The sequence below is a fragment of the Salvelinus namaycush genome, chromosome 3 (genome assembly GCF_016432855.1).
Source record: "Salvelinus namaycush isolate Seneca chromosome 3, SaNama_1.0, whole genome shotgun sequence".
NCBI classification, from domain to species: domain Eukaryota; kingdom Metazoa; phylum Chordata; class Actinopteri; order Salmoniformes; family Salmonidae; genus Salvelinus; species Salvelinus namaycush.
The window spans coordinates 52,124,187-52,138,059 of NC_052309.1; the positions used below are offsets into that span (position 1 = coordinate 52,124,187).

At 45.0% G+C, this 13,873-nt stretch overlaps 1 protein-coding gene across 14 annotated transcripts in view; it reads right to left on the reverse strand.

Moving 5' to 3' along the window:
* Positions 1 to 978: 978 nt before the first annotated feature.
* LOC120044410 (transcription factor COE1-A) overlaps positions 979 to 13,873 on the reverse strand; it is a 140,625-nt gene continuing 127,730 nt past the window's right edge. For 5 of the 14 annotated variants that reach the window (XM_038989053.1, XM_038989052.1, XM_038989051.1 and 2 more), the window contains 5 exons: positions 10,226 to 10,291; positions 8,969 to 9,146; positions 8,619 to 8,798; positions 6,059 to 6,253; positions 979 to 1,497 (listed from right to left, as the gene is read on the reverse strand). In XM_038989053.1, the coding sequence (XP_038844981.1) occupies positions 1,466 to 1,497; positions 6,059 to 6,253; positions 8,619 to 8,798; positions 8,969 to 9,146; positions 10,226 to 10,291 (651 nt within the window). In that variant the 3' untranslated portion in view covers positions 979 to 1,465. Of the gene's footprint in view, positions 1,498 to 5,801; positions 5,870 to 6,058; positions 6,254 to 8,618; positions 8,799 to 8,920; positions 9,147 to 10,225; positions 10,292 to 13,873 lie in introns of those variants that run through there. The other 9 variants (XM_038989047.1, XM_038989046.1, XM_038989045.1 and 6 more) reach the window with 5 other exon arrangements.

Sequence of the window (13,873 nt, forward strand, 5' to 3'; positions counted from 1 at the left end):
ATTACTATATACAAAAAAACACACATCACACAAGGAAGCAAAAAAACAATTGAAAAGGTTGGATTCAGATATTTGCTAGGCATCTGAGGAGTAGGTAACTTTTACAGTGCTGGCTATTCCATTGATCACCATGGCAGCTGGGACACCACTACACACCTCACTGTTGACTCATTAGTCTGTCTATAGTGTCTCCCAGTATTCCGTTTCTCAGATCCTAAACTGTTGTACGGTAACATGGTGGAATAAGAAGCACATTTTTAATGGCCGGCCCATGATCACAGTTTCATGGTGAGAGCATAACAAACAGAACAACTATAATAATACAAAATTTAAATTCACATGATATAGCAGAAGTGAAATGGCAACACCCTTTAAAAATGTATGGTTTCCTTCATTGAGATTTCGTGGTGGATGAGAGAGAGAGAGAGAGAGAGAGAGAGAGAGAGAGAGAGAGAGAGAGAGAGAGAGAGAGAGAAAACACTTTAACAAAAGGGGTTCTGATGTACAGTTACAGGACTTGGCTGAGCGGCTCCACAGCAAGTTAGCGGTCCAAAGTCCATACAGTAGAGACACTGTTGGCATCCAGGGCAGGTTCAGGCTCTGCTCTCTATCTCTGACAACCACCTAGGAGCTTGGACACGATCGGTGCACTCACAGCCAACATGGGGTGAATGGCTGGTTATGTGTCATCATGGATAAATCACTTGCTTTCTGTGGAGATGAGTGAAAGCGCTAGTCGTGGCGATGGCAGTCTCTGCTTGGCATGAGAGGGAGAGAAATGTGTATGGGCTGTTTGCGGTGGCCAAAAAAAACTCGAAAGCAGAGAGTTTCTGCAATGGTGCATAGTTAGCTTGTGCTACCTAGCATGTATGTGTCTTTCTGTGCCTTAGGGTTAGTTAGGGCATGTGGCATAGTCTCCAGCATACTGTTATTGTATAAATCTAATTCAGTCTTCACTATTCAACTGGAGGTTCTCTGCCACTCACTTTCAACATGTTGTTTTATCCTTCACAAACATTTTCTTCATTTATCTTTTTTTTAGATTCATAAATAAAAAAATCCCTCTAATAGCGTGTATTACATTTTGAAAATGGGAAATATGTATTCTCGCACAAAGGTAAAACACAAACGATGCACAAAATAAAAGAAAGAGTCAATCCTCTCCAAAATAAATAATGTTTTTAGGTGGGCTTTCTGGGTAATCTGTGGCCTTGCCTTCCCTCTTAAAAAGTGTCAACAAGGTGTACAAATTCAAAAGAGGTTGTTGCAAATTCTCTTTTTTTTTCTTTTTTTTCTTCATCTTCTTTTTGTTCAAATGTGATTCCTTTTAAAAAGGGCCTGAGTTATGGGTTCCATTCCTTCAATGCAGGACTGACGATCCAGTCCTAAACCGGAGCCTTATGTACATGCTGAGATCCATGTCTGGGTGTGTGTGTCCTTCTCCTCACCTCACACACACCACCGCTTACATGGGAGGAACGATCATTCCAGGAATCACTGTTGGGTGGAGGGGGGGGGGGGGGGGAGAGAGAGTCGGTTAATGCATAAACATTTGCCCAATGTTTTCCTCACATAATGATTCCTCTTAAATAAAGCAATCTGTTCTCACATCTGCATAACAAACTATGGCCTATGAAACTATGACTCAAATACGGTTTCAAACAAGGGATAAATCATTTCTATCTTTTCACAGCCCTGCCAAATTGGAAATTGGCACAAATGGGACACTTGAAACGCTTGATTAGTGCTGTCAAAAAACGGCCTCTTAATTGTTTGCATGCGCTGAGGCTCATTGTGTTTGTGACGTATTGCATCATCCCCGGCGGCTTCAAACGACTGCATGGGGATCCGTGTCAACATGTGAGGAACAGAACTATGCTTAATGAGAGCTCCAAATCAGACCAAGTGTGACTACAGAATGCAGTGCAGTGACGACATACCAGGCACAATACTACACAACGCTATATTACACATGGCTGGGAGGGGTTGAAATTCATTCAACATCTTGTTTGTATCTACTGTATATATATATATATATATATATATATATATATGTAATACATTTTTGACTAGAATAAACAAGAAACAAACTCCATCTTCTTCAATCATTCCCAGGGATAGGGATTGTATTTGAGTGCACGGTAAGGGAATGATAAGATGTGGTTATGCCATGAGTGGAGTGTAACATGGCCTAACGTATCCCGTGTAGTGGGACGGGACGGAGGAGGTCCTCTAAGCTATGTTCCTTAAAGTGGGGGAGAAATGCTTATTGCTGCAAATTTAACTTGACGTTAGTTCTGCAACTGCTGACAAACACAAAAGAGGACGCTGGGTGTTTTTCTGCAGGCGTCGTGCTCTCAAACTACTGCTGATGGAATCAAGAGAGGCAGAAACAGTCATGCACACACACACACACACACACACACACACACACACACACACACACACACCCTGTACACACCCTGTGTGAGCTCATTCGATAAAACACATTAAATCCTTAACCAAAATCACGAGTGTAACATACAAAACAAAATCTTTTGACATTCGTATGTCAGGCTATCAAAATGATCTTTGAATCAAACCTTAAAGGTTTCTTCAGCTGTCCCCATAGGAGAACCCTTTGAATAACTGCACTCTTAGAAAAAAGGGTTCTAAAAGGGTTTTTCAGCTGTCCCCTTAGGAGAACCATTTTTGGTTGCAGTTGGAACCCTTTTGGGTTCCATCTAGATCCCCTTTACAGAGGATTCTACATGGAACACAGAAGGGTTCTACCAGGAACCAAAACGGGTTCTCCTATGGGGATCGCCAAAGAACCCCTTCTTTGGAACGCTTTTTTTCTAAGAGTGCAGAGTTGGTTTCTTAGAACAATCTGATTTATATGGAAAGCATAATGCTTCGCAGCAAATCCTGCTGATAATGCGCTTGACTGCAGAGAAACCATTGCAGCGTGTGGTATTTTCTGGCACTTCCGTGTCAGTTGTGTCATATTGTGACACAACTGACACAGGACTGGGAGAGAAGGAGCTTGGATTTAGATACCGCTTCTCACTGACAGAACATCGTATATGACAGTGCCTCAACTCTGCTTTGATCTGCCGTAGTGTAACACACACACAGGCATGGCAGCACACACACACGCACGCTGTCGGCGTGTGTGTGTGTGTCAATGTAAATAGCGACAGTATCGATTGTCAACAGAGCCCAACAGCTGTCATTGTTGATCATTTCCCAGCATAGTGGGAGGGTTTGATCAGAGAGAAGAGCCTGTCTGACAAACAGCAGAAAGAGAGCAAGAGAGACTCTGTGCAAGTACACTACACTACAGGCTGCTGAAGAAATGGGGTTGACTCCTGGTGTCTCAGCTTCTGGTAAGTACACTACACTACACTACACTACAGGCTGCTGAAGAAATTAGGTTGTACTCCTGGTGTCCCAGCTTCTGGTAAGTACACTACACTACACTACACTACACTACAAGCTGTTGAAGAAATGAGGTTGCAATCCTGGCGTCTCAGCTCCTGGTAAGTACTCTACACTACACTACAGGCTGTTGAAGAAATCAGGTTGTACTCCTGGTTTCACAGCTCCTGGTAAGTACACTACGCTTCAAAGTGTTGAAGAAATGAGGTTGTACTCCTGGTGTCTCAGCTCCAGGCAAGTACACTACACTACACTACACTACACTACACTACACTACACTACACTACAGTACAGGCTGTTGGAGAAATGAGGTTGTACTCCTGGTGTCCCAGCTCCAGGCAAGTACACTACACTACACTACACTACACTACACTACACTACACTACAGGCTGTTGGAGAAATGAGGTTGTACTCCTGGTGTCCCAGCTTCTGGTATGTACACTACACTACACTACAGGCTGTTGAAGAAATGAGGTTGTACTCCTGGTGTCTCAGCTCCTAGTAAGTACACTACACTACAAAGTGTTGAAGAAATGAGGTTGCAATCCTGGTGTCTCAACTCCTGGTAAGTACACGACACGACACTACACTACACTACAGGCTGTTGAAGAAATTAGGTTGTACTCCTGGTGTCTCAGCTCCTAGTAAGTACACTACAAAGTGTTGAAGAAATTAGGTTGTACTCCTGGTGTCACAGCTCCTGGTAAGTACACTACACTACACTACACTACACTACACTACACTACACTACAGGCTGTTGAAGCAATGAGGTTGTACTCCTGGTGTCTCAGCTCCTGCTAGGGACACTACACTACACTACAGGCTGTTGAAGAAATTAGGTTGTACTCCTGGTGTCCCAGCTTCTGGTATGTACACTACACTACACTACACTACACTACACTACACTACACTACACTACACTACAGACTGTTGAAGAAATTAGGTTGTACTCCTGGTGTCTCAGCTCCTGGTATGTACACTACACTACACTACACTACACTATACCACACTACAGACTGTTGAAGAAATTAAGTTGTACTCCTGGTGTCTCAGCTCCTGCTAGGGACACTACACTACACTACACTACACTACACTACACTACACTACACTACAGGCTGTTGAAGAAATTAGGTTGTAATCCTGGTGTCTCAGCTCCTGGTAAGTACACTACACTATACCACACTACAGACTGTTGAAGAAATTAGGTTGTACTCCTGGTGTCTCAGCTCCTGGTATGTACACTACACTACACTACACTACACTACACTACACTACACTACACTACACTACACTACACTATACCACACTACAGACTGTTGAAGAAATTAGGTTGTAATCCTGGTGTCTCAGCTCCTGGTAAGTACACTACACTACACTACAGGCTGTTGAAGAAATGAGGTTGTACTCCTGGTGTCTCAGCTCCTGGTATGTACACTACACTACACTACACTACACTACACTACACTACACTACACTACACTACACTACACTACACTACACTACACTACACCACACTACAGGCTGTTGAAGAAATTAGGTTGTAATCCTGGTGTCTCAGCTCCTGGTAAGTACACTACACTACAGTACAGGCTGTTGAAGAAATGAGGTTGTACTCCCGGTGTCTCAGCTCCTGGTAAGTACACTACACTACAGTACAGGCTGTTGAAGAAATGAGGTTGTACTCCTGGTGTCTCAGCTCCTGGTAGGCTGGTGGAGCTCTAATCATAGCATAACACTACGTACGGTATGGTTAAACAGATCTTCTCCAACACGAACCTCCTATACTGATTATCCACTCATGGCTTGGGTGGTTTATTTAATAAACAAAAGGTTCATGTAAATGGTGAGATATCTCTTCGCATTGTGTTACAGTAAGGTTGTTGCCTGATGCTTGCAGCCCCGCAGGACCCTATGAGCCTCCGCAACTGATGTTACGCTCGGGAAGATACTTCCTGTATCTATGTATGAGGTCTGTTGAAGACAGCAGTGTGTCCTGTCGGCTCTGTATTCCCACACCCACACAGCTACATCCTGCCCTGCCCTCTCCCCAAACATCCTTACCCTTTCTCCCCATTCACACACAGGAAGCTAGGGACAACCACAAAAACATTCAAGCCAAATAAAAAAGGACAAACTTGTGAGTAATATGCCGACTCTGCCAAATGCCCTTGAATAAACAAAAGCACAGAGCAAAATGAGAGATATCCTCTCATCCTCTCTTTCCTCAACATATACAGTTGCAGTATGAGGATGGTTAATGTTCATGTCATGGTGAATGGGTGGGTAGATGGATGGATGGAGGAGTGGATGGATAGATGGATGGTTAATGAGATAGAGGAGTAGAGGGGTGGATGGGTGCATGCAAGAGAGAGTAACATACTTCAGGAGAAGGCCAGGCCCTGCAGCGAGCTGGCTGTGGAGTACTTGCTAGAGTCCACAAAAGACTGATCTGAGGGAGGGAGCGCAAAGAAAGAGGGGAAGATAGGGAAGGAGAGGGGAGGAGAGAAAGAGAAAACAATGTGTTAGAGGATGGGAGGAGGAGGAATGGCAAGGGATATTGGGGACGGAGAGGTTGGTTAGAGAGCGTCACGGACTGGACCGGAAAGAACACAATGTCTCGACTGGGTGAGGGGCTCACCTTGGAGACCGTTGCCATTGGTGCTGGTGCAGGTGGGCGGGGGTGAGGTCTGGGGTCGCACCACAGGGGCGAAGGCGCTCTTCTGCTTGACGGCCGACACCATGTTGGCAGGGGAGAAGGAAAAGATCCCAGAAGAGCTGCTACAGTTAGAGGGCAGGCTGGTGGAGGACGCCATGTTGGGGCTGGAGGGAACGACTGAAGGGATGGGGGGAGGGAGGGAGGGAGGGAGGGAGGGAGAGAGAGAGAGAGAGAGATGGAGAGGGAGAGGAAAGGGAGACGGAGAGAGAGCGAGAGAGATGGGGGAGGGAGAGGAGAGAGGAAAGGGAGATGGAGCGAGAGAGAGACAGACAGACAGACAAAGACAGAGAGAGAAGGGGCATAGCAAGAGGTTAATTTCACCATGTGGGATTTAGAACTTATCGGAGACACAAGAGAAAGAACAACTCCGTAAGTATGCGAGGGAGTTTCAAACGAGAGGAATTTATATTCAAGTTCATTCTAACAAATGAATAGCTATCGATCAAGTATTTTCCCAATCCACCTAGCAGTGGTCTCCTAGGCAGTTAACAATTCAAGGCTAGCACACTTAGGCAACCATTTGAATTCAACATTCATTGCTCTTTAATGTTTTTCCTACTGGTTACACTTCATTAGAAGTGATTCTTGTTATTGCACCATTTAAATAGGTTTATAGCTCCATCCAAGCGGAACCTTGTAACAATGGCACAATCCATTTATCAAGTCCTAACTAATCAATTAATGAAAATTGGAAGCACAGAGCCCAGGCTTGTGGATTGATTGGAAGTGTCTAATGGAGTCAGCCAACCTTTTAAAATACTTGTTAACATCCTGGGGACCAAAGTGGTGAAATTGAATTGTTACCCCTCCAATTAGTTTATTGATTTAATTAACAGTCTTTAATTCTGTGGCCGGCCTAGAAGGGAGCTGTGATACGGCCAGTCAGGCATTGCAAACAGGCAATACCACAGTGGCTCTCAATCTAATTTCAGGGCAATCCGATGGAAGGACACACATTGCTAAGGTGAGAGGCCGGCAGTCCTCCACAAGCCAGAACATTCCAGCACGGTTTCACCTCCTAACTATTGAGTGCTCGAAGTCTCATATAGCTAGTCGATAATCGCAGTGTTGATTCCTCTCCCTGAAAGAAATCCGTGGGTGTCGGTTCTTAGATCCATGCCAAAACTGTCCTCAAACACAAGCCTTTACAACTGGCACCCACCCTCCCTCCTCCCACCATCGTTAGACGCCCCCAAAAAAACAATCGCCCGTCTCTCTTTCTGCCTCTCTCTCTCTAACACTCTCCCTCTGTGTTTTCCTAATTGGAAAAGGGTAGTCAATTAAGAATTAGCAGAAGAACGACAACAGTGTGGAAGTATGGCTGTCAGATGAAAGAGGATTAGAGGAGAGGACTGGTTTTAAAGAGTTGTTCAAGACAGGCTCCAGTGCTGGGAGACTGCCAGGCAGAAAGCCCCATAGGGAAATAGCCATAGATCTGAAGGCTTCACTGTCACACGCACCGCTGTCTCATAAACAAACAAATGGGTAGAGAGAAAACTCCTACTCCTCTCATCACTCCTCAAAGACTAGAACTCTGTATAGTAATGTGCAGCCCTTTAGGCAGACCACTGGACTACAGACCAGAACCCATACTGTACAGCCCTTCAGACAGACCACTGGACTACAGACCAGAACCCATACTGTACAGCTCTTCAGACAGACCACTGGACTACAGACCAGAACCCACACTGTACAGCTCTTCAGACAGACCACTGGACTACAGACCAGAACCCATACCGTACAGCTCTTCAGACAGACCACTGGACTACAGACCAGAACCCATACCGTACAGCTCTTCAGACAGACCACTGGACTACAGACCAGAACCCATACCGTACAGCTCTTCAGACAGACTACTGGACTACAGACCAGAACCCATACTGTACAGCTCTTCAGACAGACCACTGGACTACAGACCAGAACCCATACTGTACAGCTCTTCAGACAGACCACTGGACTACCGACCAGAACCCATACCGTACAGCTCTTCAGACAGACCACTGGACTACAGACCAGAACCCATACCGTACAGCTCTTCAGACAGACCACTGGACTACAGACCAGAACCCATACCGTACAGCTCTTCAGACAGACCACTGGACTACAGACCAGAACCCATACTGTACAGCCCTTCAGACAGACCACTGGACTACAGACCAGAACCCATACTGTACAGCTCTTCAGACAGACCACTGGACTACAGACCAGAACCCATACCGTACAGCTCTTCAGACAGAAACACACACCACTGGATTAGATTAGAGTCACAGGGAGGAATGGGGGTTTCATGCATTTACAGCAGCAGTCTGGGCAATAGGGGGAGCTCTGCAGTGAATTGTGGGTGATAATGTGGGTGAGCTGAGTGTGGGTGGGTGAGTGTGAGAGCTGGGTGTGGGTGGGTCGGCTGACTGGATGGATGGAGGTGGGTGAAGGCGGCTGTGAGCTGGGTGTGGGTGAGTAGAAGAGCTAGAGTGGGACTCACTGGCGTAGGGCGAGTTGGCAGCGCTGCCGTTGAGGAAGCTGGGGGATCCTCCCAGGTTGGACATGACAGTGTTGCCGTAGCCGTTCATGCTGGTGGTCACAGAGCTGTAGTTAGTCTGCTGGGGGGTGGAGCTGGGCACATAGCCATGTGGAGACACGCTGCTCGTGTTCCGACTGAAACCTGCACAGACAGAACGACAGAGACAGAACGAAGACAGATCAGTCACCTTGTTCAATCGAAGAAAGACGTAAAAATGTAACTTCACAGATAACGTCACAGTGACTACATTGCTATTCAGTTACCGGTTTCTATGACGATAGCGCCACACCCGTATCGACCCGCCCCCTCACCCTGATTGGCTCCCTGGGAGGACTCGGACACATTGACGGCCAGCTGGCCAGGGAAGGAGTTGACCCCCATCATGCCTGCGTGGACGGAGCTATTGCCCAGGCCGCTCAGCTGGTTGTGGTTCCTGGGAACATTGTAGAGAGCCTCTGCTATGTCCGCCGCCCGCTTCAGAATAATCTCCTGCCACAGGAGAACACAGTTAGACGAGCGTTCACATATACAACCCTGGTAGAGGAGCGCTGACAAATAAAACCGTAGCTTTCACGTGAACAACATTGCTATCAGTTAAAGTAGCATTCACATGAACAACATTGCTATCAGTTAAAGTAGCATTCACATGAACAACATTGGTATCAGTTAAAGTAGCATTCGCATGAACAACATTGCTATCAGTTAAAGTAGCATTCGCATGAACAACATTGCTATCAGTTAAAGTAGCATTCACATGAACAACATTGGTATCAGTTAAAGTAGGATTCGCATGAACAACATTGCTATCAGCTAAAGTAGCATTCGCATGAACAACATTGCTATCAGTTAAAGTAGGATTCGCATGAACAACATTGCTATCAGCTAAAGTAGTATTCGCATGAACAACATTGCTATCAGCTAAAGTAGCATTCGCATGAACAACATTGCTATCAGTTAAAGTAGCATTCGCATGAACAACATTGCTATCAGTTAAAGTAGCATTCGCATGAACAACATTGCTATCAGCTAAAGTAGCATTCACATGAACAACATCGGTGACAGTTAAAGTAGCGTTCACATATAATGAACAACATCGGTGACAGTTAAAGTAGCGTTCACATATAATGAACAACATCGGTGACAGTTAAAGGACTGCTAACATGAACAGCACCAGTTCAAGCAGTGTTCACATTAGTACCACTGTAACGGTGCCGTACCTGTGAGCATTAGTCAACACGTAATTTCCCCCATACATTACCATTACTGCACCCCCCTCGTCTAGACAGGATGACTCTAAGTAGCTTACAAATGACTTCCTGTATGTTTAATGTGTAATCACTATTTTCACAAAGTGGCAATATATTAGTAATAGTGGGAATAATTAATGTGGACATGTCTTGTAAGTATTTGATTAATATTTGATCAGGCATGTTATTAACCACCGGAGATGAATTAATAATGGTGAATAACTGGTGTCAACGCGGATGCAGGGGATGTGGCAGGATGTGGAGGGGACAGAGGGAGAGCAGACCTGAGAGTGAGACGGTGTTTGTCCGTCGGAACCTCACCTGGTTGTTGTGTGGCATCCCATACAAAGCCTCCACGAGGTCTGCTGCCCTCTTCAGAATCACCTCCTGTAGACAGAGCGAGCGTGGGAGAGGGAGAGAGAGGAAAGGAAAGAGGAAGAGAAAGAAAGACAGAGGGAAAGAAAGAAATAGAGAGAGAGAGAGAGAGCGAGCGAGAGAGGGGGGAGAAAGAAAGAAATAGAGAGAGAGAGGGGGAGAAAGAAAGAAAGAGAGAGAGAGAGAGAGAGAGAGAGAGAGAGAGAGAGAGAGAGAGAGAGAGAGAGAGGGTGAGATGGTGTAGAAATACATTTTTGTTCGGCTGTAAGCATTGGGAGACCTCCGATTTGTGGTTGTGCCATCTACTGTAAAACCTTCACCTTTCACCTCTGTCCTGGCTCTTTTACAGTGCAACATGCAATTTGGTCTTTTCCTGGAATACCTTGAACAATTCCTTTTAGTGAGTACCATAACCAACAACCTAACACAATTCAAAACTAACACATGGTGCAATACTGTACAGATAAGCCTGTTCAATTGTTCAGATTATGGGAGAGAGAGAGAGAGAGAGAGAGAGAGAGAGAGAGAGAGAGAGAGAGAGAGAGAGAGAGAGAGAGAGAGAGAGAGAGAGAGAGAGAGAGAGAGAGAGAGAGAGAAAGAGAGAGAGAGAGAATAGCACCAGTATTGCGCTCACTCTACATCTGTTTTCTATTGGAGAAAGACAATGCAATCTGTGTGTAAAGGTCACTAAGTACTTCTTCATACACTATTCATTGGTGTTGGATTTTTTTTTTATAGCAAAGACACTTCTTTCTCAGAACACATTTCCATGGCAATTAGACAACAGTCGTCAACACAAAGGCATTTTTTGTTAACGAGAAACAATTCTTGAAGTGAATCATTCTCTCGTTTCATCCAGGGGGGGAAGTATCCTGAGCCAAGCTATGCCAACTGTGTGAAATATTGCTGTATGTATCCTGTTAGCTGTTGTTTCTCATAAGCACTAGACTCCCTCCTCTCCAACTCATCAAACGCTTTATGGCTGCCTAGGGAACTTCACTCTTATCTCCAATCTAAGACGCAGGCCCCCAGGGACACCAACAACAATAATTGCATTCATTTCTCTGTCATTTCCGACTTGTTTTGTTAAATAAGTTGTTTTTCTTGTTGTCTTAAAAGCATATTATGTGTTGTCAAGTTTTTTATTTTTGAATTAAAAATGATTTCTTAAAGGAAGCGTTTTTTTTTTTACGTGTCTTATGTGTTCTGACATGCCAGGTCCAGGAAAGATAGAAATTCAGACCACTCTGACTGTCTGAAAATCACATTAAGGCTTTGCTATAGACTCATTTCCTTTAGGCTACCCTAAATCCTAATATTTTTGTATACAATTATTCTCAGTCATACACATTCAGTAACAGAACTTCTACTTACAACTGTGAATTCAGACATACAGTACCAGTCAAAGGTTTGGACACACCTACACATTCAAGGGTTTTTCTATATTTTTACTATTTTCTACTTTGTAGAATAAAAGAGAAAACATCACAACTATGAAATAACACATATGGAATCATGTAGTAACCAAAAAAGTGTTAAACAAATCCAAATATATTTTATATTTGAGATTCTTCAAAGTAGCCACCCTTTGCCTTGAGGACAGCTTTGCACACTCTTGGCATTCTCTCAACCAGTGTGCAAAGCTGTCATTAGGCAAAGTGAGGCGACTTTGAAGAATCTAAAATCTAAAATATATTTGGATTTGTTTAACACTCGTTTTGGTTCCTACATGATTCCATGTGTTATTTCATTGTTGTGATCTCTTCTCTTTTATTCTACAACGTAGAAAATAGTAAAAATATAGAAAAACCCTTGAATGAGTAGGTGTGTCCAAACCTTTGACTGGTACTGAATGCATAATATCCATACATTTTGTATTTGCCATATGTATACTGCAACTGCTTAACTGGTGTTAAACAATGGAAAGGTGAAACCAAAGACAACAATTGTCAATTAAGCTATAAGGCACGAGGGGGTGTGGTATATGGTCAATATACCACGGCTAAGGGGCTGTTCTTTCGCGCGACGCAACGTGGAGTGCCTCGATACAGCCCTTAGCCGTGGTATACAGCCCTTAGCCGTGGTACTCTACCCTCATCAGATGAATCTGTTTCCATCTTTACATTCATCCTTTCTTCTTCCTACGCCCCCCCCTCCCCCTCCTGTTTAAGCAGACACCTGTGTGTGAAGGGTCCTTTTTAAAAGTTAATGTGCTGGGCCCACAGCGTGAGGCTGCGGAGCGACAAGCAGAAAATTGCTCTCCCGTTCCCGGTGTTAACCTCTGCTGTGAACACGCCCTGCAGCATGTGTGTGTAGGCGTGTGGGTGAAGCTGTGTAGGCGTGTGTGTCTGTCTGTGTGTGAATGTGTGTGTGTGTGCAGCGCTGGAACATATTGCCTCTCAAACCCGGGGACCATACAGACAGAACATGATGAGGAGGTCAGGAAAGCAATAAGGAGTTTTAGTGCGCTGTCCAAGGTGCTAAATTCACTCAATTATGGCAGCGCTGCCACTGTGTTAACCTCTCATTACTGGCTCAGTGGGCCGGGGGAGGACTGGGGGAGGGAAAAGAGACCACTCCACACTGCGCCCGCCTCCCAGCCTCCCACAGCCCCAGAGAGATGGAGGGATGGAGAGACACGGGGGTCCGGGGAGAATATAGAGAGAATATGGAGAGATGGAGGGATGGAGAGACACAGGGGTCCGGGGAGAATATAGAGAGAATATGGAGAGAGTGCGGAGAGATGGAGGGATGGAGAGACACGGGGGTCCGTGGAGAATATAGAGAGAATATGGAGAGAGTACGGAGAGATGGAGGAGAGTGCGTTTCTTTGGTCTTGTCGTCTCTCTGTGTGGCTCCAGCCCCCGGCCCCAGAGAGCTATGGAGGGACATGTGGGACAAGGGAAGCCTTCCATCAGATGGAGATGAGAGAGACGAGGGGAAACTCAGATCACACACATTACTGGGTGAACACAAACACCAAGGCTAAATCACAGAGGACGCAGGCTGAGACACAAACACCTCGCTCCTGAGCTGTTCCCCTCTCCTCATGACCCCCGGAACTTTTCTCTATCCTCCAACACGCTCTGCTCTCTCTGTCTAAACCCTAACCTCTACATCTCATCCTGTCTCTGCCGTGATAGATAGATATATGTATGGTACTTTAGACAGACAGAGACACAGACAGACAGACAGACAGACAGACAGACAGACAGACAGACAGACAGACAGACATACAGACAGACAGACAGACAGACAGACAGACAGACAGACAGACAGACAGACAGACAGACAGACAGACAGACAGACAGACAGACAGACAGACAGACAGACAGACAGACAGACAGACAGACAGACAGACAGACAGACAGACAGACAGACAGACAGACAGATAGATAGATAGATAGATAGATAGATAGATAGATAGATAGATAGATAGATAGATAGATAGATAGATAGATAGATAGATAGATAGATAGATAGATAGATAGATAGATAGATAGATAGATAGATAGATAGATAGATAGATAGATAGATAGATAGATAGATAGATAGATAGATAGATATACAGATAGATATACAGATAGATATACA